General features: G+C 42.5%; 1 protein-coding gene across 4 annotated transcripts in view; it reads left to right on the top strand.

Moving 5' to 3' along the window:
• Positions 1–26,973, top strand: part of NELFA (negative elongation factor complex member A) — a 59,348-nt gene that overhangs the window by 4,481 nt on the left and 27,894 nt on the right. For all 4 annotated transcript variants that reach the window (XM_053304256.1, XM_053304258.1, XM_053304259.1 and 1 more), the window contains exons 2-5: positions 13,592–13,763; positions 18,596–18,757; positions 21,329–21,418; positions 25,519–25,649. In XM_053304256.1, coding sequence (XP_053160231.1) covers positions 13,592–13,763; positions 18,596–18,757; positions 21,329–21,418; positions 25,519–25,649 — 555 coding nt within the window. The remainder of the gene's footprint in view (positions 1–13,591; positions 13,764–18,595; positions 18,758–21,328; positions 21,419–25,518; positions 25,650–26,973) is intronic.

The following is a 26,973-nucleotide window of genomic DNA, read 5'->3' as shown; positions in this document are numbered from 1 at the left end:
TAGTGAGTTAAATTGTGATTTAAATAGTGATTTAAATAAATTTGATTTAAATCAAATCCACCCTGACACAGAGCACTATAGGTAAGCACCAGATCTTTGAATTGAGTTTGGTAGTGTTCAAGAAGTGTAAATGTGTTGAAACTGGTGAGACATGTTCCAAACAACTTGTTCTGATCAGTCTAGCTGCTGTATGTTGGAACCTGTTGAGATTTCCTTGTGGTTTTTCAAAGGTAGCCCCACATGAAGTGCATGAAGTAGATGTGACCAGGGCATGGAGGATTATATCCAGGAGGAGTTGCAGTGGGTACACCAGCCTAAGCTGGTGGAACATGCTTCATGCCATGGGTATGAAGGCTTGGGACCTTTACATATAGGCATCCAAAGTAAGGATCTAAGGTGACACTTCCAGATTGCAAACCTTTATTCCTCTGTCTTGTGCAGCAAAGGCCCACTAGACCAGTGTTTGCCTCAAAATTTAACCATGGTTCCTAGACTAGAATATTCAGAAGTAGAGTTATTTAGTAACATCTTTATTGTCTTGGACAGCCCAGTTTCTGTTACTTGTAAAGGGGATAAATAGGAGCCCTTTAGCCCTCCCCCTCCACAGTGCCATCACTAAGTCCATGTTAGAATAAATGTGATATGCTGTGTGTGTGAATTATTTTGATCAAAAAAAGAATAAGGCAACATTTCTTAGACTAACATTTTAATGCATGAGCTTTCATGGATTATAAATCACTTCCTCATATACAGGGTGAAAGCAAGGATGGTCTATTATAGGCAGGCTGAATCAAAGCAAGATGCGTCAATCATATTTTATTAGGAGTTCTGCTGTTTCACATTTCAAATGACTGAATAACATATGTAAAGGTCTCAAGCCTTGCTAGAATACATAGGAGTTGGGGAAAGAACTGTGCTTCTGCATCAGACAGAAAAGCATCAGGTGTATCTGCAGGAAGTTGTTGTGGCTGGATTGGGGACTTCTTGAATTTCTGAACATTTGCTATGCTAGTGGCTTTTGAGGGAGGCACTGTCTTGCAGAGATGCATCAGGCAGAAATTCATCATGGGCATCTCTAGGAAGTCTTTGGGGAAACTTCCCTTATTGAATTTGTCTCATTGCATCCCTCCCCAGCCCACTTTCAAGCTGAAAGATCACGAAAACATGTGGGTACTTGGAACGTTATTTCTAAAGCAACATAATATTTAAGACTGTACTTATTTGGCACCTAAGTTGAGATAGGCACCATAACTTGCAATTTTATGCTTTTTAGAGCATGAGTGAAAATGGAAAGCATCTTAACTCTCATCCTAAATCCAAGATTTTTGAATGAATGAATTTGCTTAATGATCTAATTTGACTAACAATGTGAGAAAATTCTGGAGTGACTTCACAGAATTTAAATGGAAAGAGATTTGCCATTCCGCAGGCTAACTGAAATTCAAAATATGACACTTTCCGTATCACTTCATTTTCTTTGGCAGATCTTGATGCTTGCCCTTCCAACATTTGTATTTGTTTTTTGAGCATTATCTGCAACTTTGCTCTTATGTGTTTATACTGGCCCTAATCAAGCAGCAGCATGGAATATCTGTACAAACCTAATGGATGTCATGCTGCAGAGAGAAAACCTGTTTGCCTGCATAACCCTCATCCTGAATTCCAGGGCAAATTCCTACCCCTGGTTCCATAAATGTGTTTATGTAAGCCGTTGCACTCCTAGCTATGCCCTTGTGATATATTTACCGGCACTTTGATAGACAATGTATCCAAAAGTATGGCCCCTCACCGGTTATGTTATTTATGTTATTAATAAAAATATGACCTAGGATATATACTATACCAAAACTATACCAAACTGCATGGACTCCCTGTGGTGCAGTTTTTAGATTGTGAGCCCTTTGGGGAAAGGGAACCATTTTATTTATATATTTATTTATATTTATTTGTTCATATCTATGTAAACTGCTTTGGGAACTTTTGTTTAATATTTATATTTATTTTATATTTATATTTCATCGTATTCGTAGCTTCTATTGTAAGTCAATTAGGAGAAAAACAATCCCAGAAATGCATGGACTTTCTCCATTGAGGTAGTTCCTATCCTGCCCCATATTATTTATTTACTTATTTAAAATATACCCCGCCTCTCCAGTACACTACTGCTTGGGGTGGCTCACAACATTAATAAAATGGATACAGTGTAAAATAAAATATTAATAAATCTTAAGTTAAAAGACCAGGCTAAAACCACATTTAAAATTACAATTTTTAAAAAAAGTTTCAAATTAAAAGTTATTAATAAAAAGCTAAAAACAGAACTATAAGAACCAAATAACTTACTGGATGTAAGCAGCAGATAAAACACCAAAAAGCCTCTTTTAAAAAGGGGTGTGTGTGTGTGTGTGTGTGTGTGTGTGTGTGTGTGTGTGTTTTAAACACAGGGAGAAAGCATGACAAAGCTCTTTGGGGTGGGTGTTCTAAAGTTGAGGGGCCACAACTGAAAGGGCCCTGTCTCTAGTCCTTGCCAACCAGATCTCTGTAAGTGGCGGGGCCATGAGCAGGGCCTCAGATGCTGAGCATTGGGCCCTGGTAGGTTCATATGGGATAATACAGTCTGACAGGTACCCTGGCCCCAAGCCATGTAGAGCTTCAAAGATCAAGACCAGCACCTTGAATCTAGCCCAGAAATTGACTTGTAACCAATGAAGCCACCGCAGGATCGGTGTGATGCTCATGAAGTGACTTGCACCTTTGAGCATCCTTTGAGCAGCGTTCTAGACCAGCATGTCAAGTCAGTGGCATGTCAAATCAATTGGGATAGGAGACAACACCTCATATTTATCCTTGTTTACTGGTCCCTGAACTGAATGGAGGGAACAACCTGTTCCTCTTCAGAAATTTAAGGTTTGTTTTCCCCTGCAAGTTCAATTGACCTTGAAAAGTGGTAGTGTCTGGCTAGTAGTCTGAGGCACTGTATAGGCCTGTGCTCCTAAGTTTGGGCAGATGAAACCAGCCCCTCTCGGAATGTCAGATCTAGTGTTTGAAAGTAGTAAATCATTCAGAAGCATTGAACCTTGCAGAGGCAGGGATTTTATTTATTTTTATTTTATTTTTTATAATTTATTTAACATACTTATATGTTGCCCAAAATGCAAGTCTCTGGCTGGTTTACAACGATACAATACAAAACAAGAAGAAAAAAGGTTAGAACATTACAACAATTTAAAATTTAAAACAATGTTAAAACTATTAAAAACCATCAAACTATTAAAACAATATCTAATTAAAAGCCTAGGTGAACAAGTGTATCTTGACTGCCTCTTTAAAAGTTGTAAGAGATGGGTAGGCTCAGCAGGGAGCATGTTCAAAAGCCTTCGGGAGCAATGGAGAACCAGTGGCAACTGCAGACAAATCTCTTCTGATTATCTCAGTGGGCGGTATGGTTCATAGCAGTGTAGTTTTAGCCATCACAACATCTCAACTTCATTAAGCCTGGTACCAGTGGATTAACCACTAACAGTATGCATTGGGTCATTTCCTACTTCTCCTGGTGGGATATAGCCCAGTAAGAGGTGTGGGTGGGCGTTGGAGCTTAATTCCAGGTAGAGAGAACAGAAGATGCAGAGGAGGGATTCATGGCACTGAACAGTCTGCTGAACCTCCTTTACCTTCGAGTGAAGATACTGAGATCATGGGTTATGTGACAGGCAGGAAGATGGTCTACAATACCACAGCCAGTCTGTCACTGGCCTGGTGCAGATATCATGTGTGAATACACAAGGACAGCGTGTGAAATAATCAGACACAATAGGAAAAAAACTGCCTGAAAGCCTGCAAAAGGCTGTCCCCTGGAACTCCCTCTTATTTATTTATTTATTTATTTATTTATTTATTTATTTATTTATTTATTTATTTTTATACCACCTGATATGTGCATCTCTAGGCAGTGTACAGAGTTAAAACACAACAAATGTAAAATGGAGTAAAAACAGTTAAAATTTCACAAGATAAATGCAAACAATCTTATAAAATAAAAAAATTAAATAGTTTAAAATTAATTTCAGTTAAAAGCCTGAGAAAACAGTTGCATCTTGAGGTGTGTCTTCAGAAAAAGCAAACTGAGAAGGAGATGCAGGGAACATATTCCAAAACCTTGGGGTAGCCACAGAGAAGGCCCAGTCCTGAGTTGGCACCAAACGAGCTGTTGGCAACCATAACTGGACCTCTGCAGATGATTTTAATAGACAACAAGGTTCATGATAGAGTACACTGGACCCAAGCTGTTGCGGGCTTTATAGGTAATAACCAGCACTTTATATTTTGCTCTGAAATATATTGGCAACCAGTGCAGTTCTTTTAAAATCAGTGCTATATGGTCCCTTTGGGTTGTCTCAGAAATCAGTGTGGCTGCCACAATCTGTATCAATTGCAATTTCTGGACTATGTACAAAGTCAGCCTCATGTAGAGTGCATTACAGTAGTTTGGCCTAGAGGTTATCAGCATATGCACCACTGTTTTAAGGCCAATTACCTCCAGAAATGGATGTAGTGGATGTATCAGCTGAAGCTGATAAAAAGCACTCCTGGTCACTGCTTCAGCTTCAGAAACCAGAGAGAGTTTGGGATCCAGCAGCACTCCCAAGCTACATATCTGATCTTTTCAGGGGGAGTGTAACCCCCATCCAGAACAGCATATCTAAACCATCTCTAGGGTCTTTACCCTGCCCCGCCCCCCAGTCAGTACATCCATCTTATTTGGATTCAGCATTAGTTTGTTATCCCTCATCCAGCCCATTACCACCTCCAGGCACACATTTAGGGAAGTTATGCTATTTCCTGATGAAGTTCATATGGAGAAATAGATCTGGGTGACAACCTGAGCCAAACTCCTGATGCTCTCTCCCGGTGGTTTCATGTAGATGTTAAAGAGTATTGGAGACTTGTTGAACTCCATACTTCTCGCTTTGCAGAGCAACAGTCTCCAAGCAACACCATCTGGAACCTACCTGAGAGGTAGGAACGGAACCATTGCAAATCAGTGTCACCTAATCCCACCCTACTCTGTCGCACTCTCCCAGCAGTTGCTGCTGTGGCCTCCACCATCCCCATCCCACCACTGCAGTGTTTTTAGAAAGGTAAATGGGGGGACTCCCCCCCCCGCACCCAGCAGCTGCTGCGGCTGCTGCCGCCCCCACAGACAGGTAGCAGTCCAGAGGGCAAAAAGCTGAATCCGCCCCTGACTGCCTTCTATTGACCACCAGACTGTGAGGCCTCTGGAGTACACTATGGAACAGGACAGCTGGACCTAATCCGACTGATGCAGGGTGGGGGCCCTGCAGGACTAGCTTGCTCACTTAGGAGTAGAAAAGGCTGAACTGCAACAACAACTGAAGGCTGTTCCTTTTCCCACATTGAATGGGATCCATCCTGAATCCCATGAGGGAGATATACAGGTGAAACTCGGAAAATTAGAATATCGTGCAAAAGTCCATTAATTTGAGTAATGCAAATTAAAAGGTGAAACTGATATATAAGACAGACGCATTACATGCAAAGAGAGATAAGTCAAGCCTTAATTTGTTATAATTGTGATGATCATGGCGTACAGCTCATGAAAACCCCAAATCCACAATCTCAGAAAATTAGAATATTACATGGAACCAAGAAGACAAGGATTGAAGAATAGAACAATATCGGACCTCTGAAAAGTATACAGTGTACTGTGCTTGATTGGCCAGCAAACTCGCCTGACCTGACCCCATAGAGAATCTATGGGGCATTGCCAAGAGAAGGATGAGAGACATGAGACCAAACAATGCAGAATTGCTGAAGGCCGCTAATGAAGCATCCTGGTCTTCCATAATACCTCATCAGTGCCACAGGCTGATAGCATCCATGCCACGCCGCATTGAGGCAGTAATTGCTACAAAAGGGGCCCAAACCAAGTACTGAATACATATGCATGCTTATACTTTTCAGAGGTCCGATATTGTTCTATTCTTCAATTCTTGTCTTCTTGGTTCCATGTAATATTCTAATTTTCTGAGATTGTGGATTTGGGGTTTTCATGAGCTGTACGCCATGATCATCACAATTATAACAAATTAAGGCTTGACTTATCTCGCTTTGCATGTAATGCGTCTGTCTCATATATCAGTTTCACCTTTTAATTTGCATTACTGAAATTAATGGACTTTTGCACGATATTCTAATTTTCCGAGTTTCACCTGTACAGTAGGCCTACAAGAAATATTTGATGCGGATTCAGAATTACTCTTGGCTTTCTTGTCCAAGTGTCGGTTCTGTATGGAACTGAACCCTATGGACTTCCTCAATTACTGGATAAAGATTGTTTTGTCCTTAGTTTGGCTCGGTGTGCTGAAAAATGGGCCACCCCTTACACTGTGCAACATGACCACCTTTGGACCTAGTATGCAGAATTTGTGTTAAGACTAAAATGGTCCTTTGACTATTCGCTAAAAAGGTGTTTTCCTTTTTCAATCGCTATATCCCTGTGACAGGGCCCAGGGTTTGTTGTAGAGTATGTCACTGTGTTTTGCCTTCTGGACCACGAGCTAGAATGCAAGGAGGCTGCCCTGAGGGATCAGTTCTTAGAGGGCTTGAAAGATGACCTCCTTGATGAATTGGCCCAGGTGGAGAAGCCATGCAAGCTCTCAGACTTGATTAATCTGAGCTCAAGGCACTTGGAGTCTTGCCATGCTGTTCATTTTCAGGATCTGGCTTATCAGTCCTCCACTTCCATGTCTTTGATGGCTGCTTTATCATCTGTGGTCAAGCCTGAGCTTGTACCGTATGGAAGACCCTGAGACTGTCTGACACTGAAAGCTGGTGTTATCAGCAGGGATTGTGCTTTTACTGTGGGGGCATAGGACATTGCTAGTAATTGCAATTGAACCTTTGAACCCATTCGCTCAATTATAGCTACACCCCTGATTGGGACCTATCGTGGCAGACTTGGATAGTATGGAACTAGAAGAGCCTGTGGCAGGGGTGGGGTGGGGGGCTTGTCCCACTGAATTTGCCAGTGCTGCCCTGCCACCCAGCAGATCACTTCATTCAGGTAATTGCTATGGTGGATTCTGGGATGTTCAGCAATTTTGTAGACAAATCCTTTGTATGGACGTATTCCATTCCCACAGAGCTCAAAGCCTGCCCTGCAATCAGAAGGCATTGATTGTTTGCAATCAGAAGGTTCTCTTGTTTCTGGACCAGTCACCCATGAAAACATTCCCTTCGAAATGACCATCCAGGAACATTTGATGTGGTGAAATTGCCACACTACTCTCTGGTACTGGGGGTCCCCCATTTGATGATAATTTTTTTGGAAAGTCTGCACCCTGGCTTTCAATTCTGAGCGCTTTTGTCAATACTGCCAGCCATGGGCACTGACCCTGCATGCCTTATCACCAGAACCATTGGATCACACACACACACACACACACACACACACACACACACACACACACACCCCCGATAAATATCAGGACTTCCAGGATGTGTTTAGCTCAGTGGAAGTGGATGCCCTGCCCCCACATTGTCCATGTTACTGCACTATTGACCAGATTCCCTAATCTGTATCTGCCCCAATACTCTTTGCCAAGAAGAAGTCAGGAGAATTCAGACTCTGTAAAGATTATGGTGCTCTAAATGCCATCACTAAGAAGGACCTCTATCCCATACCCTGAACTGTTTGAATACTTATGAACTGCAACCATCTATATGGTTGGATTTCAAAATGGATTTGAGAGGAACAACCTTGTTGGCCATACACATACATACCCTGAACATACCCTGGCCATCCTGAAACCAGAACATTTTGCGGCAATTACACAGAGTGAAGATCTAACCCAGTTCATCAGTGCCCAGCAACAAACAGATTCCTATACTCAGGCTAGGCTCAAAGAACTACAGGGAAACACTGATGGCTCCAAAGGAAAGTTCTAACATCTCCCAAGGGCTCTTGTACTGGGGTACCAATCCTATGTCCCAGCAGCCCTATGCCATGCTTCCCACCCCTGCAGTACATTTTGGATTATACAAGTCCTTGAATCAAACTACTCATAATTCTTGGTGGCCACAGATGCACTCAAATATTTTGAACTATCTACCTGTGCCACTGGTCAAAGTTCCCAAGGACCACCTGTAGGACTGCTACTTCCCCAACCAACACTTGCAGGTCCTTAGCAGATCCTCACTTTGGGTTTTATTACCAACCTACCATTGACCCAAGGGTTTCCCACAATCCATGCAATAATGATAGTTGACATGCGTACAAAGATGGTGCACATTGTTCACTGTCAAGGCTCTCTGACAGCTCAGGAAACAACCACCTTATTTTGGAACCATGCATTCCGCCTACATGGTCTGTTTTTGCATCTCACCTCTAACTGAGATTAGATGCATAAGGAGACGAAGCATACCTACCAAAATCTGTAACGATATCTCTGCTGCTATTCTGCATACCAACCAGACAGTTGGGCAGTCCTCCTTTCACTAGCAGAATTTGCATATAACAATGCTGTATATTCATCAAGTTGCCTCTCCCACTTCATTACTAGTTATGGCTGGTGTTTTCCTGATGTTTTCCCTTTTTCAAGGATACATGTAGCAAAAACATAGATATTGGAGCTACAGACAGTCCAGGAGGACCTGAAACAACTACTAGAACAGAAAAGAAAACTATAAGAATTTTGCAGATCAAAGATGACTGGTGGGTGTTCCCCTTCAGGTCAGGTACTCAGTATGGTTATCTATGTGCTAACTTAGCACCACTCATCCCTCTAAGAAATTGGTTTATAAATACTTTGGATCCTTCAAGATCACCCATGTTATCAATCCTTCACCTACCTCTTTTACACCTAGCCATGCCAGATGACGACCTGGAACAAAACCCAGCGCCACCACTACCTGTATTGGTGGGATGTGAGGAAGAACTTGAAGTCCTCCAAATCCTGGACTCCTGGGTGCGTTGGACAGCTACAGTACCTGGTTGATTGGAAGGGCTATGGCTTAAAGACCATTCCTGGGAGGCTGCAGAGGATGTCCATGCTCTGTCCATGGTGCTACCTGACTTGCTTTGCGCTGCCTTGTCGCTTGAGCTGTTCCTCGTAACCTGAACTGTGCCCTGCTGCCTCTCTTGACTGTCATAAACCACCAGACCTTGAGTACTCTGTAGTATAGGACAGGACAGCTGTTGAGAGTACACCAGACTTGGACGTAGTACACCATCCCTGCAAGTTTATCCAGAGGGATACTGTGGTTGATGGTATTGAAAGCAGCTGTGAAAGCCTGCAGAACAAATTCTATGTTCCTCTCTTAGCACAATTCAGGCTCATCCACCAAAGCAGTTTCAATCCCCCAAACAGGGCAGAAGCTTGAATGATAGGAGTTGAGGTAATGAGTTTTATCCAGGTATCTCTGGAGTTTAATTGCCCACCCTCAGCAGCATTTTGCCCAAGAATGGCAAATTTGGGACTGGCTGATAGTTGTCACAAATTCCTCGTTTTAAGGAGGAAAGCTTAAGTAGGAGATGGACCACGACTTATGTTACTCCTGACTGCACCACCCCTCCACCAATGAAGCATTTTTAAGCTACATAACACAGCCAGTCCCCCACCCCCACCCCACCCACACACTTTGGCAGCCTTTATCAGCTAGGCAGGGCAAGGGCCGAGCATGCATGTGAGTACCCTCATGCTCCCAAGAAACTTGGTCATATCAGACAAAACAAACTGAAAATATTATCAAATGGGGCCGATGAACTCTTCTGGTACAGCCCTTGGAACTGTTAATGTGGAATTCAAGTTGTGGTAGTTGTGAGTGATTATCTGCAAAATGCTTTGCAAATTGGTTACACTGGCAATGGAGATGTCTTCCAAAGAGTTATATGTGTCAGAATTTAACAAATTCTGCAACTCCTGAAAAAGCTTTGCTGGGTGACACTCTGTGGACATGGTGGTGACAGAGAAATGATTTCTCTTCATTTTCATTGACATTGTCATGGAAAAGTCTTGACAATAGGTTTTAACCAGCATTTGGTTGGATTCATTGCAAGTCCCACCCCCCACTGTTGCTCCAGTTGTCTTTGCAGTTTCGTAAACCATGGAGCCCCCCCGAGTTCTGCTACTGTGAGGAGGATGCTCAGGAGTGATTGTACCAATGACCCTAGTTGTTTCCTTATTCCAGAAATTGTCCAGGCCTCAACAGGATCATCAACTCTATCAGCAGAAACCTTCACCAGAGCCATTAAGAATGCATTTGGATCCATAATCTTCTGGAGATAGACCCTCTTAATGGGTCCCCCTCTCTTAATGGGCTTAGGAGTCACAGTAAGCCTAAACCCTACCAAGAAATAATCTGTCTGTAACAAAGAGTGGTTTCTCCTCCATTACAAGATCACCAGCTTCCCTCTCTGTTGTAAACAATAGGTTTACAACCTATTGTATTTACATCCTATAACCTGCCCTTTGAATGGGGTCAAACCCATGGTTGCCGTCGCAGCCATGAAATCCTGATATGTACCCAAGACAGGAGCTCCAGTATGGACACTGAAGAAACTCAGAAGTTACAAGCCTTTAAGATTCCAAGGCATACTCAAGGTTACCAGCACAGGCAAGGAGACTGTTAGGCGGCAGAACACCAACAGAAACAGTCTTGTTGCAGTTGCCCAGCTTCAAATACCCAAACCCAGACTAATACCTAGATAAGAAACTCATAACTTATTATCGGCACTCTGCCTCCCTGTCTCTCAGTCAGGGTGATTGCAGTCTCCTGAAATCTACAGGACAAAGCTAAGAGAGAGCAACCCTGCTCAGCTTGTCCATCTAGGTCAGGGGTGCCCAAGTCAAATACCCTGGTGGGTTGGAACCAATCATGACTTGGTAGGCAGAAGCCGAGGTAAATTTTCAGCACACTAATGATTAAATTAAAATTAATTATTAAAAATATTAATGAAAGCACTTATTAGTTACTCATTAAAAATATTAATGAAAGCAAGTTTTAATTACCCACAGCATGAGGAAGGGAGGCTCCTAGCAACCTTTCCTCTTCTTTGTCCCCCATGCACTTTCAACGCCTTCAAAGGTCAGTTTTGAAAGGGGGCTGACCCCCACCAGGTCCCTGGGCCAAGGCAGCTTTTTGCACCTTACCTCAAGCACCACAATATTTTGGGCCAGCCCTGGGGCCGGCAAAAAAGTCCCCGCAGGCCAGATCCGGGCCTTATGTTGTGCAGGCCTGATCTAGGTCTTGGTGATACTTGCCAAGTCAGCTTGTTCATCCAGGATTAAGTCCTGGCGTTTGTTATACCTGGTGTTCAGCAGCAGCACCTTCAAGCTGCAGGGCTTGCCAACAGAATTGCTAAGTTCCCCTAGGTTGGGAGAGGATCCAGAAAGAGGGATGGCTATCAGTTGGCAAGCCCCTTATAATGGCATGCCCAACTCACTGCCATATCTTCCTTTTGGTTGTCACTGTAGCAATAGCAATAGCACTTACATTTATATACCGCTCTATAGCTGGAAGCTCTCTAAGCAGTTTACAATGATTTAGCATATTGCCCCCCAACATTCTGGGTACTCATTTTACCGACCTCGGAAGGATGGAAGGCTGAGTCAACCTTGAGCCCCTGGTCAGGATTGAACTTGTAACCTTCTGGTTACAGGGCGGCAGTTTTACCACTGCACCATCAGGGGCTCTATACTGTACTCAGAGGTGCCTCTTCACTGCTCCCCCCCCAGTTCCCTCCCCTCTCTCTTCTTCCCCCTCTCTTTGTTATGAATTGCCCCCTTTGTTAACCAAGGTCTGTCATGGTTTGCATTTGGATGAGAGACTAATTGTTAGTGCTGTAAGATATCCCCTGATGGGTCCATAGTTAATCAGAAGAGTATCTGTTTGTATACAGAAGGTTCCTGGTCCAGTCCCTGGCAGCATTTCCAGGTAGGGCTGGGAGAGAGACTCCTGCCTGAAACTTTGCAGAGTTGCTGCCAGTCAGAGAAAACAATCCTGAGCTAGAGAGCCCAAGGGCATGACTCGGTAGAGGATAGCATCCTGTTGTTCTTTCCTCCTGGTTCCTCTCTCTGGTTCTTCTCCCGGCCTCCTGTATTTTGAAAGGTACACTGGGATCCCTCTGCACCGCCCCCACCCCCGCACTCCCGGCCCCTCTGCCACTGCCTTTTTATTTGCTTGCAGCAAGTGGGAGAATCAATTCTCTCTTGCAAATGAGATAACTAAACCTCCTGCTCACCACGGCAATAGCCTACTGGAAATGGTGGCAGGTGCGCAGGTGCCTGATGAAGTCACCAAGGTACATGTATGTGCTCCTGTCACCATTGGGGTGTATGCATGCATTCACCACCATTTCCAGTAGGCTATTGTCATGAGAGAAACTATTCATGAGAGAACAATTCATGAAACTTTCATGAGAGAAACTATTCTCCCACTTGCTGCACGAAGATTTAGTAGTGGAGGAAGCAAGAGAAGATGGGTGGCCAGGAAGAAAGGAGATGGAGGGCAATGGCAGGTCAGCACCCCACCCCCCCGACTGGTGTGCTCTGGCAGCGGGAGGGAATTGTTGGTGAGGCCCTTCCTGAGAGGGCTTGGGCCCTGAAGTCCAGGACGAAAAGCACCTCTGACTCTCCTAATAGTGGCCTCCAAACTGTGCCCCCCCCATCTGTTTCCAGGTCCCTTTCCCATAATTTTGTAGTTCTTACCTTCATTTTATCAAGATTGTACTCTTTAGACAGCAAGGACTTGTGTGACCTCATGTTAATCAAATATTGTTCAAATTCAATCAAGGGCTTCTTCATGTTGGTTGGTGAATTTGATTACATTTACTGATTACACATATTGGGAAAAAGAAAGGAGAACATCCATTTACCTTATCTTTTGCCTCCTTAAATGTGAGAAATTGTTGAGTAAAAGCAATCTCCAATTTTATGAAGTACCGTATTTTACGGACTATAAGACGCTACGGACTATAAGACGCACCTTAATTTTAATCCAGTTTTTCAGAGTTTTAACATATTAAACTGTTAAAACATATAAGACGCTCCTGAATTTTGGCAGATATTTTTCGAGGGAAAAAGTGAGTCTTATAGTCCATAAAATACGGTAGGTGATCCTGTCAAACTCTGTAGTCATTAACTGTTCTGCCACTTCAAAATATTACTACAGAAATTTTTTTGGAGGGCTGGTTGTGTTTGCTTTGGGGTTTTGTAAGTTGAAAGCAGAATTATACTTGGTCTAATCTTTTCTTTAGTCTTGGAAATAAATTATCTGTGCTGCAAATTAAAGAAGTGAATTCTCCAAATAAATATTTGGCCTTAAAAGAATGTGCTGTTTTTAAACGTGCTGCATATGTTTGAGATCTGCTTGCGAACACTTTTTTCATAATTGTAGAATACTTTTTCATGTGTTACAAAACTGTTTTGCAATGACATGATTTATGTTTGTATCAGTTATGTGCTGGATGTGAAGGTGTAGCAGGCTAGCTATATTCAGTAAAAAAAATTCAGAAACCTGCTCTAATTTGCTTTGAACATTCAACTTTTGATTTTCCCCTCTTTTTTGTTAGATGAAAGGTGCACTGACTGAAATTATCCAGCTCGCTACCTTGGATCCAGACCCATGGGTCTTAATGGTAGCTGATATTTTAAAATCCTTTCCAGATATGGGCTCCCTTAATCTTGATCTGGAAGAACAGAATCCCAACGTTCAGGATATTTTAGGTGAACTGCGAGAAAAAGGTAAGCTACTGTCTTGTAATTTTTTCTAAAACTTGTAAATGACATGCTGAATTGTAACTCTGTAATGTTTCTCATGGCTTGTGTGAATAGGGTGGCCAGATCTCCTGAGACTGAGGCAAAGCCAGGAGATGGAGCCTGGTGGGGTATGACTAGTAGGGATGTACACAAAGTGTTTTGTGCACATCCAGGAGTGGGGCAGAGAGTGGGCACTTTAAAAGGAGGAGGGTAGGTCTTAAGGTCTTACCTGCCCCTCTTGCTCCTCCACCACCCCCGCCATCCCCGAGCGGCGCTGTTTGTATTTAGTAGCCAGGCTCTTTGTTTGCCCGGCTGCATCTTGCTGGGAATAGAGTTCCCTGTTCCCAGCAGCCTTTGAGCAGCATCAAGAAGGAAATGGCATCTGAGCAAGTGTGGATGCCATCTTGAGTACTCATAATCCTAGCTGTTTAAAGCTGTGTCACTGACTTAAAAGAGTTGGGAAATTCTGTTTATTCCCAAACAGTGTGTGACCTAAGAGAACCACTTTTGTATTCTGCAAAATAAAGAAGACAAGACACCTGTGAGGCTCTGGGTATGCCACCTCTGAAGACTGGTAACTTCTGCTATCTGTCTGTATCACCAATAATTGAATAATTTTAATCCCAGCTGATGCAGATACTTGCCAGAACTACCTGCCTACATCTGTTCCACAATCCCTGGCTACTGGCCACTGTCACTGGGAATGATGGAAGCTGGAGGCCAACAGCAGCTGGAGGGCCTCAGTTTGAATTGGTTTAGAGGGCAAACTAGACATGATGCAAAATATCTGCGTTGAGATCTTTCTTTTAATTAATAGTAGTCATGGACCCTCCAAATTCAGGCCATGAGGCTGGGGACAGAGTTTTTTTTTTTTTGGAAAAAAATCCTTCTCCTCTGTACTACTTTCTTGATTTAAAATTTCATCCTACCCAAAGCTGTTGCTTGCAAAATGGGTGAAAATGTACAGGTATACATGTTCGGTGTAGCAAATAGCAAATAGCAGCTTGAGATGGAGGGAATGGGACAAATTCTAACTGCAAAAGTGGCATGGGAAAAACCCAATTATCTCCTTCCAGTGCTGTGGTCCTGAACTATTTGAGGACCCCATAGTTGTTAATTTTTAAACTAACTCTGGGATATCTTTATCACGGATCTCTCACACCAACAAGCATACTTGGAGCAGCAACTCGCACAGATGCCATAGTGGGGGATCTGTTTTGACAATAGGTAATCTTATACATTGAACTGTGCGGAATGTGTTCTGGGAGGAGCTCCATGTGCAAAGAGTTCACAAGTTCAAAGATGCATGCGGGGTGCGGGGGAGAGAAACACATACCCACAGTCATGTCTTTCCTAATGCTTGATAATGTGTTGAAATTATAGTTAAATTGAATACAGGTTACCGTTCCACATTTCCGTGCCTGAGCAATTGACACCTGACCTTGGTATCAATCAATCTTTATTACAGTCATAGACCAGCATAAAGTATGAGCGGTGATTACATATGGTAAAGGTACATAAGAATAATAGCCACCTTAAGTGGTGCAGCGGGGAAATGCTTGACTAACAAGCAGAAGGTTGCCAGTTCGAATCCCCACTGGTACTGTATCGGGCAGCAGTGATATAGGAAGATGCTGCAAGACATAATTTCATACTGTGCGGGAGCAGGCAATGGTAAACCCCTCCTGTATTCTACCAAAGAAAACCACAGGGCTCTGTGGGCGCCAGGAGTCGAAATCGACAGTATACTTTACCTTTACATAAGAATAATAAAAGTTAGAGTATATTAAAAATACACAAGAAGCATAAGGGCATAAAAAGCCCTAAAAGTCATATAAAAGCACAAAAGACATAAAAAGGATGGAGGAAAAAGAAAGGGATGTAAAAAAGTTAGAAGATATAAAAAGACAAAAATGCATAAAAGTGCAAGAAGTAAAACTGGACAATGGCCAGGCTGTAAGGGGCATTAAGAGACGAGTATAGGCCATGCAGTATTGAATGCGTGAAGTGCTGTGCGGCAGCACCGCATGCTGGGTGCTGCCGCGCAAGGCCTGTCAATGCTATATGTGATAGCAGGCTTAAAGTCAGAAAGCAGGGAAGAGACATAAAATTGGCTCGAAGGTCCCGGATACTTGCATTGCAATGAAAGGATGAGAGACGTGCAAATGTCTCTGTAAAAAACAGACAGTGGAGAACGACAAGCTCGGTAGTTTCAGTCTGCCATTGGGCACAGGGGCATAGTCGCTCTGCAGATGTAGTCCTTCTATAACGGCCTTCTAGCACTGCTGAAGGGAGGACATGACAGCAAGCCAGAGTGAGCGCCCTCCTGTGCTTTGGAACCACCAATTAAGTAAGGTATGCTGCTGGAGAGGCAGAATATCTAAGCCCATCACTGATATGAAAGTTCAGGACCCTGCTGAGATTGGTTTGGCACTCAGTGTCTATGATGTGCTGCTTGGGGTTGGCTTTCGCTTGGGCCATGATAGCCAACATGCCCAGACTTATTTGGCCCATGCTAAATAAGGTCGAAGGTGAGCAGCCCAGGGTAGCTATTTTTGTCTCAATTGACTGAGCCCAACTAGATCGGTACACATCACATAGGGTTTAGAGGGGCAAGACCAACTGGGCAAAAAGATAGTGTGAGCCAGTAGCCTGACCTTGGTATACGTGGTTAAAAAAAAAAAAAAAGTTGTGCATGTCAAAAACTGTGCACCCATGGTTCCTAGATGGCCGGAAATGACATCTGAGGTTATTTCTGGCCACCACTTTGTAGCGCAGTCATTTTATGCTCTCTTTTGAAAAAGAAAAAATCACACACACCCTGTAATTTTTCATGGAAAAATGGCGGAATTTCAGCTTGGGGGGTGGGGGACAAAGGAGCACGATATGGCATTTTCTTTCACTTATTGAAAGAAAATGCCTCATCGAACAAGGAAGGCTGGCTACAGGGCTGCCTTCACATCAACATACAACTATAAAGGGAGGCTCCAGTGTGAAACTGCTGAATCAGGAGCATAGGAAGCTGCCTTATACTGAATCCAGCCATTGGTCCATCTAGCTCAGTATGGTCTACACCAGGGGTTCCCAACCTGTGGTACTCCAGAGGTTGCTAAATGACAACCTGGGATCTTCTGCAGGCTAAGTAGATGCTCTACTACTGAGCCACGACCCCATCCTCAAGGGGGGCATACATGGATCTCCCATCCAGGCACTCGCTGCACCAAGACATGCTTAGTTTCAGCCTGAAGCTAACTTCTGTTCCTCTAGGGCTCCGTTTTCATCTTTCATCCCACCCCAGGCACATAAATGCTCAAGGACAAAAAGAGATTTAGCCACTATGATTGTGAGTGTATTGGGTGTTGTAATGGGTAATTCAGTGTAGATATTTTTCTGACTCACTTTAAATTACTTCTTTATTATACCCTTTATTCACCGATTCCTGCTCTGTCTATTCACTGTTATTTTGGAAGAAACAAACTCTTACTTGGTTATTGCAGGCAAACAAGTAGACTTCTTTATTGCTGTCTGGGTAGAGAATGCAACTGAAACTGAATCGCAGAGCAAAGGAAAGCCTAAAGAGTGGAGTCTAACAGTAGCCCCTCATAGAAAATTGTAATATTTAACTTTTCATGGGTCATGTTACTACACCAGGTACTTTTTTCATCATCATTAAGTAATCATAGAGTGATAATCATCACACAAAAATCCACCCTGAGTCAGGGAAAATCTTGAGTGAGCAGACTTTGGGAGTCCTCTTGTTGCATTTTTGAAGGCTTTACCAACACCACTTGCCTCTATCTTTCTTTTTTTTAAGTTCCTGTTCTTAAGACAAGCTGTCATTCTTTACATGGAAGTTGTCATTGTCGTGTTACAAATTAAAAAACCAGTTGCTGCCCCCCACAGTTTAGGTGGTGCTCTAGATGGGGCAGTGCACTGACTGGCTCCTCCACCCTGGCTACAGGGCTGCTTTGCGGTCAGCAACAGAGGGCATTGGGAGATAAAAAGCTTCTATTTGTTGTTTTAAAATGGCTGCTTTTTTATTTAAAAATATCATTCAACAAATATCACTTAAGCGGTAAGTAAATTTTGGGGTTGTGGCTGAACAATCATACACATTCATTTTTTACAGCTTTGCTGTAAGTAGCTCTTCTCAGGCAGGAACAGCTGAGAGCCGGAATATGATAGCCTAGCAGCCAGATTCCTTGGAAGGCAGACATCATGTGCATTCTTTCTGAAATTGTTACATGTTTGCTGGTAGCTCATCTTCCGCCTTTTGACATCCAGACAATAAAGCATCTGAAGTACGGCTGCCCCCACCCCCACCCCAGGCACATAAATACATCCTTGTAATTTCTACTTCCCCTGGTGTGAGTAGTAAATGTTTCCCTAGTGAGCCCATGAGAGGCATACTACTCAGTATTATGACAGCTCCGCAAATAGTGCACTGTCTGCTGCTGCTTGCCTTTAATAGCAAATAGAACAACCCTTCAAGGGTATAAATGGAATATATGCATCTGAATCAGCACAAGGCAAGCTGAGACATCTGTGTGCATGGCTTGGATTAGGGATTGCAGAGTTGTTTGTGTGGCAAAGTCACAGCAGAGCCATGTTGCAGTGGGTGGGAAACGATATCTGAAGTGAGCATTTACAATGGCGGGGACATTGATGAAATGTTATTTAAACCAATTTGTTAAAAATGGAAATAAACTTGTTGCTTTCATGTTTGGACTTCATGAAATGTCGAGTTACCTACCTGACCAGTGAAAGCTTTTATATTATTATTGGTGGCTACAGAAATTTATTTCTTTTTTATATAGTGGGTGAATGTGAAACATCAGCTATGTTGCCACTGGAATGCCAGTACTTAAATAAAAATGCCTTGACCATGTTGGCTGGACCACTTACTCCCCCAGTGAAACATTTCCAGCTCAAACGGAAACCAAAAAGTGCCACTCTCAGAGCAGAGCTCTTACAGAAGTGTAAGTATTAAACCAGTTGTAGTCATGGAACTGTTCGTTAAGTAAAAAATGGGTTCGGGCTCTTAATATTATGTACCCATGCATGGGGTGTTGTGGAAATTCAACATACAGAAGAGTAGATCCAAAAATGTAAAACGTGAAGGTGGCTATGGAAACATTGAACATGTTTACATGCTTTTGTAGTCCAGAACTTCAGTCTTCAATTTGTGGATTGGATCACAAGTTGATTGTACCCTTATAAGTCACACAAATGACAGCATCAGCACAGGTTTTTTCTTTTTCTTATGCTTCTGGTCTTTAATAAGAAAAATAGAAAAAGGGAGAGTGAGTGAAAAGAGAAGAAAGGGGAAAAAATTAAGAGTCCGAGACAGACCTGATTCATAGGAGGCAAGAAGTCCCACTACTTTTTGTAGATAGAAGAAGGAATTTCAACAGGTGGTGGCTTTTCTCATCTCTGCCTGGCTGACAAGCTTCGCCTGTTTGAAATGGTTTCTTCTACATAACTATGAGTACCGGAACTCTGTTCTCCTTCGACTGGTCATTCTGGAATGAGATAGAGAAAGATAAGCCTATACAAATATATTTCTTGTGGCTAAAAAAAATTTGAGAGAATTTGCAGCCCCTGCTATGTGACTGATGCATTTAAGATGACAATTAATTCTTCTAAATCTCGGTGTTCCAAAGGATATTGGGAAATCATATTCTGAGCTTCCGAATGTTTGTCTTTATATGTATTTACTTGTTTAATAGTGCCCCCGCAATTTATAAAAATTTAAAAAAATGCACTGCAAAACATTAAAAGTTGAGACACCCTGAGACTCAGAGCCCTTCCCAGGCTGCTTCTACACACTTACTCTCTTGCAACGGGTATCTGTATAATACAAGCAAAGTATTGCTGTCCTGCATTTTCTTCATATTCTTCCATTATATTTAGGAAATCTTCTGTCTGACTTTCTAAAAATAACAACACAGCTGTCTGCTCTCCCAGGTATAGGTCAGCCATAATGCAACTGGTCCACTTTATGTGGAGCCAGTTTTCCACATATGAATAGCAATAGCAATAGCACTTACATTTATATACCGCTCTATAGCCGGAGCTCTCTAAGCGGTTTACAATGATTTAGCATATTGCCCCCCAACATTCTGGGTACTCATTTTACCGACCTCGGAAGGATGGAAGGCTGAGTCAACCTTGAGCCCTTGGTCAGGATCGAACTTGTAACCTTCTGGTTACAGGGCAGCAGTTTTACCACTGCGCCACCAGGGGCTCATGTGAAGTGACACATCAGGAGGTTGGGATCAATGTTCCCTCTAAGATGTATGCACACTCACAGGTTTTTTAAAGTCCACTCAGTTAATTTTAGGTCCTGCTGAAGTTGACTCAAGAAGCCCCATTCTGAATGCAGGTGCATGCACATGGCCTTGATACTACTGTCCAGAACAAAACTCATTTCACACACAGATGAGAAAAATTTGAGGGAGCACTGGTTGGGATGCTCCTTAACTTCAAATGTTGTTGTTGGAGTAGGCCATTTCCTAAGTCTCTAGTCACATTCCTTCCTTAGATTAAGGCTCTTATTTTGACTCTTGGTTTTCCAGTTGTCGAAGTCCTTCAGTTTTTTCCCTAGTCGCTGTGGAGGGTCCACACTGATCCAGACTGCACTGAAGAGATACTTAATCCTTCCCCCTCCCACACCATGTTCCTGACAAAAAAAATCATCCTCCACCCTACTTTCGACATTTGGGAATGGTGGAAAGGGAACAGCCCACCCAGCTAGGTTTCATGCTTTAGTGTGGATGGAACATACCAGGGCGGCAAAATTCTACTGTGCTGTTCCACTTGTGACTTGAAGTGGGAAAGCAACGATTATCTGCTGCTAAAAGCTTCCAGGCTGGAAACAGTTGTATTGTAAATTATGGCACTAAAAAGAGGTAGTGAAACCTAACAAGAAGGGGAACAAAACACCAACAACAATGGAAAAGGAAAAGCAGGAATGGTGCAAGGATGATTTATTGAAAAAACTATCCTGACGCATTTCACGGTTAAATACCTTTTCATGGGGAAATCTTCGTATAGGACAATGCAAAGCTTCCCACAGACTGCTGACTGTTCTGTTGGTAGAGATAGAACTCTTGTTTGTTTTGTTTTATTTAACATATTTTTATCCTGTCCCAAACTTGGGCGATTTTGTAAATTCAGTATGTGAATTATGTTTTAAATAACTATGAGGTCATTCACACAACCAAAAACTGTGTTCTACTCTGTTTTGGGAACTGTGTGTGCTCCCAATTTCCAGTTGTGTAGAAGCAAGCTAGGAGTAAAAGCTACTTTCCTCCTGCCTTGCCTCCACACAACTGAAAATTGGGAGCACACACAGCTCTCAAACCCGGGTAGAATACAGTTTTTTATTGTGCAAATGGCCTCAATATCTCATTAACAACATGTACATGGCATATTTACATTATGGTATTATAGCTTAGTTCCATTGAATTGTTCAATTAAGTACACTATTTAAGAATGACTGTAGAATGTTCTTCTAGTTGAGTACTAATTGGAGTTATTCTTTTCAGCTACTGAAACTGCACAGCAACTCAAGAAAACAGCTGGAGTTCCCTTTCATGCAAAAGGAAGGGGGTTGGTCAAGAAAATTGATACAACAAGTAGGTGTTTTTGTTGTTGCTTCCTACAGTGCATGTTTTATGTACACCGTAAACCACCTTGAGCCATTTTTGGAAGAGTGGTATAGAAGTTAAATAAATACATAAAATAAATGTACATTCTTGCCTAGAATTGCTGTTTTGAAAGATCTATTTACACACTGAATATTTAATCTTGCAGCCCACAAGGGTCTCTCTTAGATTATACCATAAACATTACCTCAGAATTCTAAAAATCTCGCCTCACCGATAAAGTTTGAAACTGTTGCTATCAACTATTCTCCTTTATCAAAGATGTTGTTCAGCTCTGGCTAAATAGCTAGATTTTTCAATGGTCTTTCTGTCTTTTAACATGTATATTCCTCTCTTTCTCCAAGGAGCCCAGAGCAGTCACAACAACCCTGTGAGGTAGATTAGGCTGAGTCCAGAACCACCCAGTGAGTTTCATGGCTGAATGGGGATTTGAATTCAGGTCTCCCTGCCTGAGTCAGGCAGTCTTGTCATCAAAGCTTTCAGGAGCCAACTTCCTATCAAATTGCTGGTGCTTCTAGGGGTGCCTTCGAACAACTCCCCCAGCACAAGTGAAGTTGTGCAAGAGCCTTGAGATTCCAGAGCTCTCCCTGTGCTCTGGAAAGACTCTGCAAGAACAGAAATGTGCCACTATGGATCACAGATGTGTTTCTGATTTTGCAGAGCGGAGCTTAGAGAGAGCTCTGCAGTCTAAGGCTGTTACACAGACGTGTACCCACACAGGAGGACAAGGGAATTTTGCAAGGGCTCCCATCACATTTCTCAGCACCTAGAAGAATGTGTCTTGTTAGGATGTAATATTTCAACTGGGAGGGGAGTACCTTTGCTTCTAATAATGTATGCTGAATTTCTCCAAGACTCCAGTTCTAAGTTATAACCAGTTAAAAATCAATGGCTGACATCCTGACTAACGAAGCACTGGTGCAACAAGAGAAACACTGGTATAGCACCAGTGCTTCTGAAGAATTCCAGACTTATTCTGCAGAGGTGTGTGTGTGTGGGGGGGGCAAATTTCAGCAACCTCCCATTCCCTTGGAGTACCTCCTGAGCACTTCCTGGGAAAGGGGAGGTCACTGAAACTTGCCCCACCACTCAGTAGTGGGGCTGTGAGTTGAACTTTGCAGAAACACTGCTGCTTCATTAGAGCTAGGCTGTCAGCCAGTGTGACTTATTTCCAAGTAAATGTTCTTAGGATTGGATTGTAAGAAAACTATGAGGTGTTACATATTACTATGAGGTGAGAGAACTGAAAAACCTACATTAAAAGCCATGCAATTTTTTTTATATGCCAAAGAACCAAGTCTATGGCAGAGGGGTTTGAGCTCTGTTCCTAAATATGTGAGATCAGGAGAGGATATACTTATAAGCCAGCTAATTATTTGTCTTGTCTTATGACTTCAAATCTGAGGCAAGTTTTATGAAGGCTCACTGTGATGTTTTGCCCTCAGATGTTCTAGATGGCAGCTTTCAGAATATCCTGTATAGGAATATGTATCCGTGTGCTAATTTGGAAGTTGAATCAGTGGGCCATGTTCTTTTGCGTTGTCAGTTTTCATTGGGATATTAGTCAAGAATTGATTGTTCCTATTCTGCATAAGTATCCAGGCAGATCTAATGATCCTTATGATGTTCTCCTCCTTTCACATCAACAAACTGAAATTTCTCTTAATGTTAGGTTTTGCCTGCAGCATTCAGAAGAGTTCTATTGATCAGTCAACATATTAACATGCCAATGTGGTGTGTTTTCTGGTTCTGTGGAGATTTCAATGAACAGATTGCTGATATATTAGCTGTGCATTAATTTTGGATAGAGGGGTGTGTGTGTGTGTGTGTGTGCGTGCAATATTATTTTATGTTATGTTGTATTTCCATTGTATGTTTATAATCATGTTTGGTCTGGTCACTGACAGTAATAACTAACCAACCAAGTCTACAGTTAGCATTCTAAGGGTGTTTGGGGGGGTTTAAAATAAAATGGCTACTGTTTGTCTGTTTATATAAATCAAGAATGGTGCTGTGTTAGAAGTTGGGTTAGGCAGCCACAGGGGTGGCTGCAGGGACTCTCTCCACTGGTGCAGGCAGGCCTGTTTCGGCCTCTGTGTGTGCACGGAGGTCAATAAAATGGCCTCTATGCATGTGTGGAGGCCATTTTATTGACCTCCATGCACACGCAGAGGTGCAAACCGGGCCTGCCTGCTCCAGCTAGTTAATGCTAGTTAACTGCACCCCTGCTCCTTAAGGACTTCCCTTGCTCTCTCTGACTGCAGCATTTGTATGCAGAGGCAAGTTCTGAACCTGAAGAGAGTTTCTCGCTGTGATTTGTTCTTCCTGGATTCAGCACTTATCTCTCTGGTTAAACACTTTCCTTTGGGAGAATGGGGGTTTGGGGTTTGGCTGAAAAGTGTGCTTGTACAGAGCTCCGGTTTGCCCTGCATTTGGGTAGACAATACCCTATACTGTAACACCCGAGCAGGGCTTTCCTCTATCACTTAAAGGGGGGTGTCTGCATATCTACAAACCTTTCCTTTATTCATTCCTAAACAACCAGCAGTCATCCCTATTGTAACCATAGGAAAGCCCGTTTAACGTTGCTCCCTAGCATTTGAGAGCTGGAAGAATAGAAATAATACAAATGGTGTCCTTGAGAGTTAGCAAAATCTGACAAGTCAAGAAAAATGAGTTGTGGAATTCCTCAAATAAGAATTTTTGGTTTTATGTCCTGTATGAAATAGGACATTTTCTTCTGCTTTAATATCTTTTTGTCGCAATCTTAATGGTTGATAAATGACTAGCTAGTGGGCATTCTGTAGTAGTAGCAGTTTTATCACAAATTTCAGTTCATATAATCATAAGGTTGAAGGAGACTTGTAGAACATTTAGAGTAGCCCTCTGATCGATAGAGGAATTCCAGAGCTAGAAAATCCCCAACAGATCTTCTCTGTTTGAAGACCTCTAGCAAGGCAGAGCTCAACACCCTGCTAAGGAAATTAGTTCCATTGTTGAACTGCTCTTTCTTACCAGAGATAAAATTCTCCTAATGTATAATGAGAATTTACCTTCTCAGAACTTAAGCCCATTAGATCTAGTCCTGCCCTCTGGGACATTATAGAACAAATAGGAAGCTGCCTTCTACTGAGTCAGACCCTTGGTCCATCCAGCTCAGTATGTCTACAGACTGGCAGTGGCTTCTCCAAGGTTGCAGGCAGGAGTCTCCCTCGGCCCTATCTGGAGATGCTGCCAGGGAGGGGACTTGGAAGCAAGCATGCAGGTGCTCTTCCCAGAGCGTCCCCATCCCTTAAAGGGAATCTCTTACAGTGCTCACACATGTCTCCCATTCAAATGCAAACCAGGGTGGACCCTACTTAACAAAGGGGCCATTTCATGCTTGCGACCACAAGACCAGCTCTTGTGACAACCCTTCAGTTATTTGAAGAGTGCTGTCTTGTCCCCGTCCCTCAGTCTTCTCTTTTCTAGACTAAACATGTCCAGTTTCTTCAACCTTTTGTTATAGAATTTGTTTTCCAGACCATCTTCGTTGCCATCTAAACACATTCCAGTTTGCCAGTATTCTTCTTAAAGTGTGGTGCCCAGAACTGGGCACAATTTCCCCCATGTTGTGCAGCATAACGTGGGTGGTGCCGAAGTGCCCATGCTGCTGCAGGCTCCTAACAGAGCATTGGCAGTCTTGCGCTTTCACAGGAGAGTGTCAATGCTTAAAGTAGCCCAGCTGCATCCCAGCAATGCTCATTAGATCAGAAACATGTCACTTGACCTTCAGTGACATGTTTCTGATCTGTGTAGTGCACTTGGTGTGAAGGTGTGCTATTTTAAACATCTACACCCTTGTGGAAAACTGCAAGATCACCGGCACTTCGTTAGGAGCTCGCAGCAGCATGAGTGGATCAGCACTGCCTGCATCGTTATGCATGTTATACATCCTTATGCATGTTTTACATGTTATGCATAACATGTGGGCCAGTACTTTAGATGCGGTCTTACTAGTGTGGAACAAAAATTCAGTGGGTAATGACACTCTCCCCCCACCCCCCTTACTATTTCTTTTGTTTGTTTAGCTCCGCTCAAAGGAATACCGAAACAAGCTCCATTCAGGAATCCCACAGCTCCAAGTGTATTTAGCCCTGCTGGAAACAGAACACCTATTCCACCTTCAAGAACTCCTTTACGCAAAGAAAGAGGAATAAAGGTATATACTCCCTTTAAAGTGTATGCTCTCTTCACTCTCTTCCATGATCAGGACTTTACTGTATTTGCAGACTTGTGTAAACATGATATGTGTAGTGTGTATCTGGACATATCAGTAATCCTGTTGGTACTGAAAGCTTCACAGGAGGAGGCAGCAGCCTAAGACCACTTTTTCCAGGACAGGACTAAGTATCATCATCACATTTTATACTTTTTTTTTTTTTAAAAAAAGGAAAAATCTTTGATTTAAGATTAGGCTTAGGGTGAGTCTCGCGTGTAGTCATTGTGTAAGTAGTATGGAAATTCAGTCTAGATGTACAATTCTACCTCATATCACTGTTTTTGTACATATGATAGTGATTACTGAATGTGTACCTGTGAAATGTTTGGGTAGAACTTTAGGTTAATGTGGACATCAAGTAGGATGGCAAACTCTGCCTTTAGAGGCTAATTTTTAAAGACAGGATAATAAAGGAGAGTTCCTGAGGTATGTAATGGTGATATGAGGTAGATCTGGATGCGAGTGCATGAAGTCTGAATTTCCATAGTGAAATTCTATCACTGAATACAAGTAAGACTCTCCTTAAGTCTCATTGAAAAACCTTTTGTTTAAGATATTTCTATTTTCTTGTTTAATGAATTGTATAAAAACTGTTGTCCCCCTCCCCCCCTTTTTTAATACAATGGTGTATGGGCTTTCAGGTCATCTGGAATTAGCTTGCTAGTTTTGCTTGCTTGGTTGGAGAGGGAGGGAGATGAAATGGCAGCTCATGGAGCATAATATAGAGGACATTAGTAGAAGCAGACAGCTCTATAAATTTATATATGCTTTCATCAGTATTGTCATGTATCAGTCCATCTGCCAGCATTTGCCTCTTTTGCAGCATTGTACACATACCCTTACCTGATTGACCGATCTTTATTTCGGTCTTAGACCAGCATAAGAACAATTTTAAAAGGTGGGGGAAAAGACATAAGATATAGGCAAGGGGTAGGAAATACAATATAAAATATAAAACTATTGTTATGGAGCTATGTAAGCATAGGGTAATAGTGAGGTGGAAGTAAATTTAAAAATTTAAAATATATCTATGGGAGACAAGTCCAGAGCCTAGTAAGCAATAGGCCAGAAGGGCTCAACATGAGTACCTTAAAAATAGTTAAAAATAATTATGGGTGTTTAAAAGTACACAGAAGAGATTAAAAGTAAGCAATTAAAAGGAGGCTACAGTAACTTATGTGAGAGCAGAGGCTGAGACTGGATTTAAGTAGGCTCAGCCCACAGTCCCTCTAGGCAGAAGCTGTCAGGGCCCTGCAGATTCTGC

The sequence above is a fragment of the Hemicordylus capensis genome, chromosome 3, assembly GCF_027244095.1.
Source record: "Hemicordylus capensis ecotype Gifberg chromosome 3, rHemCap1.1.pri, whole genome shotgun sequence".
In the NCBI taxonomy this organism is placed as follows: domain Eukaryota; kingdom Metazoa; phylum Chordata; class Lepidosauria; order Squamata; family Cordylidae; genus Hemicordylus; species Hemicordylus capensis.
This window is presented reverse-complemented; position numbering and strand designations above follow the sequence as displayed.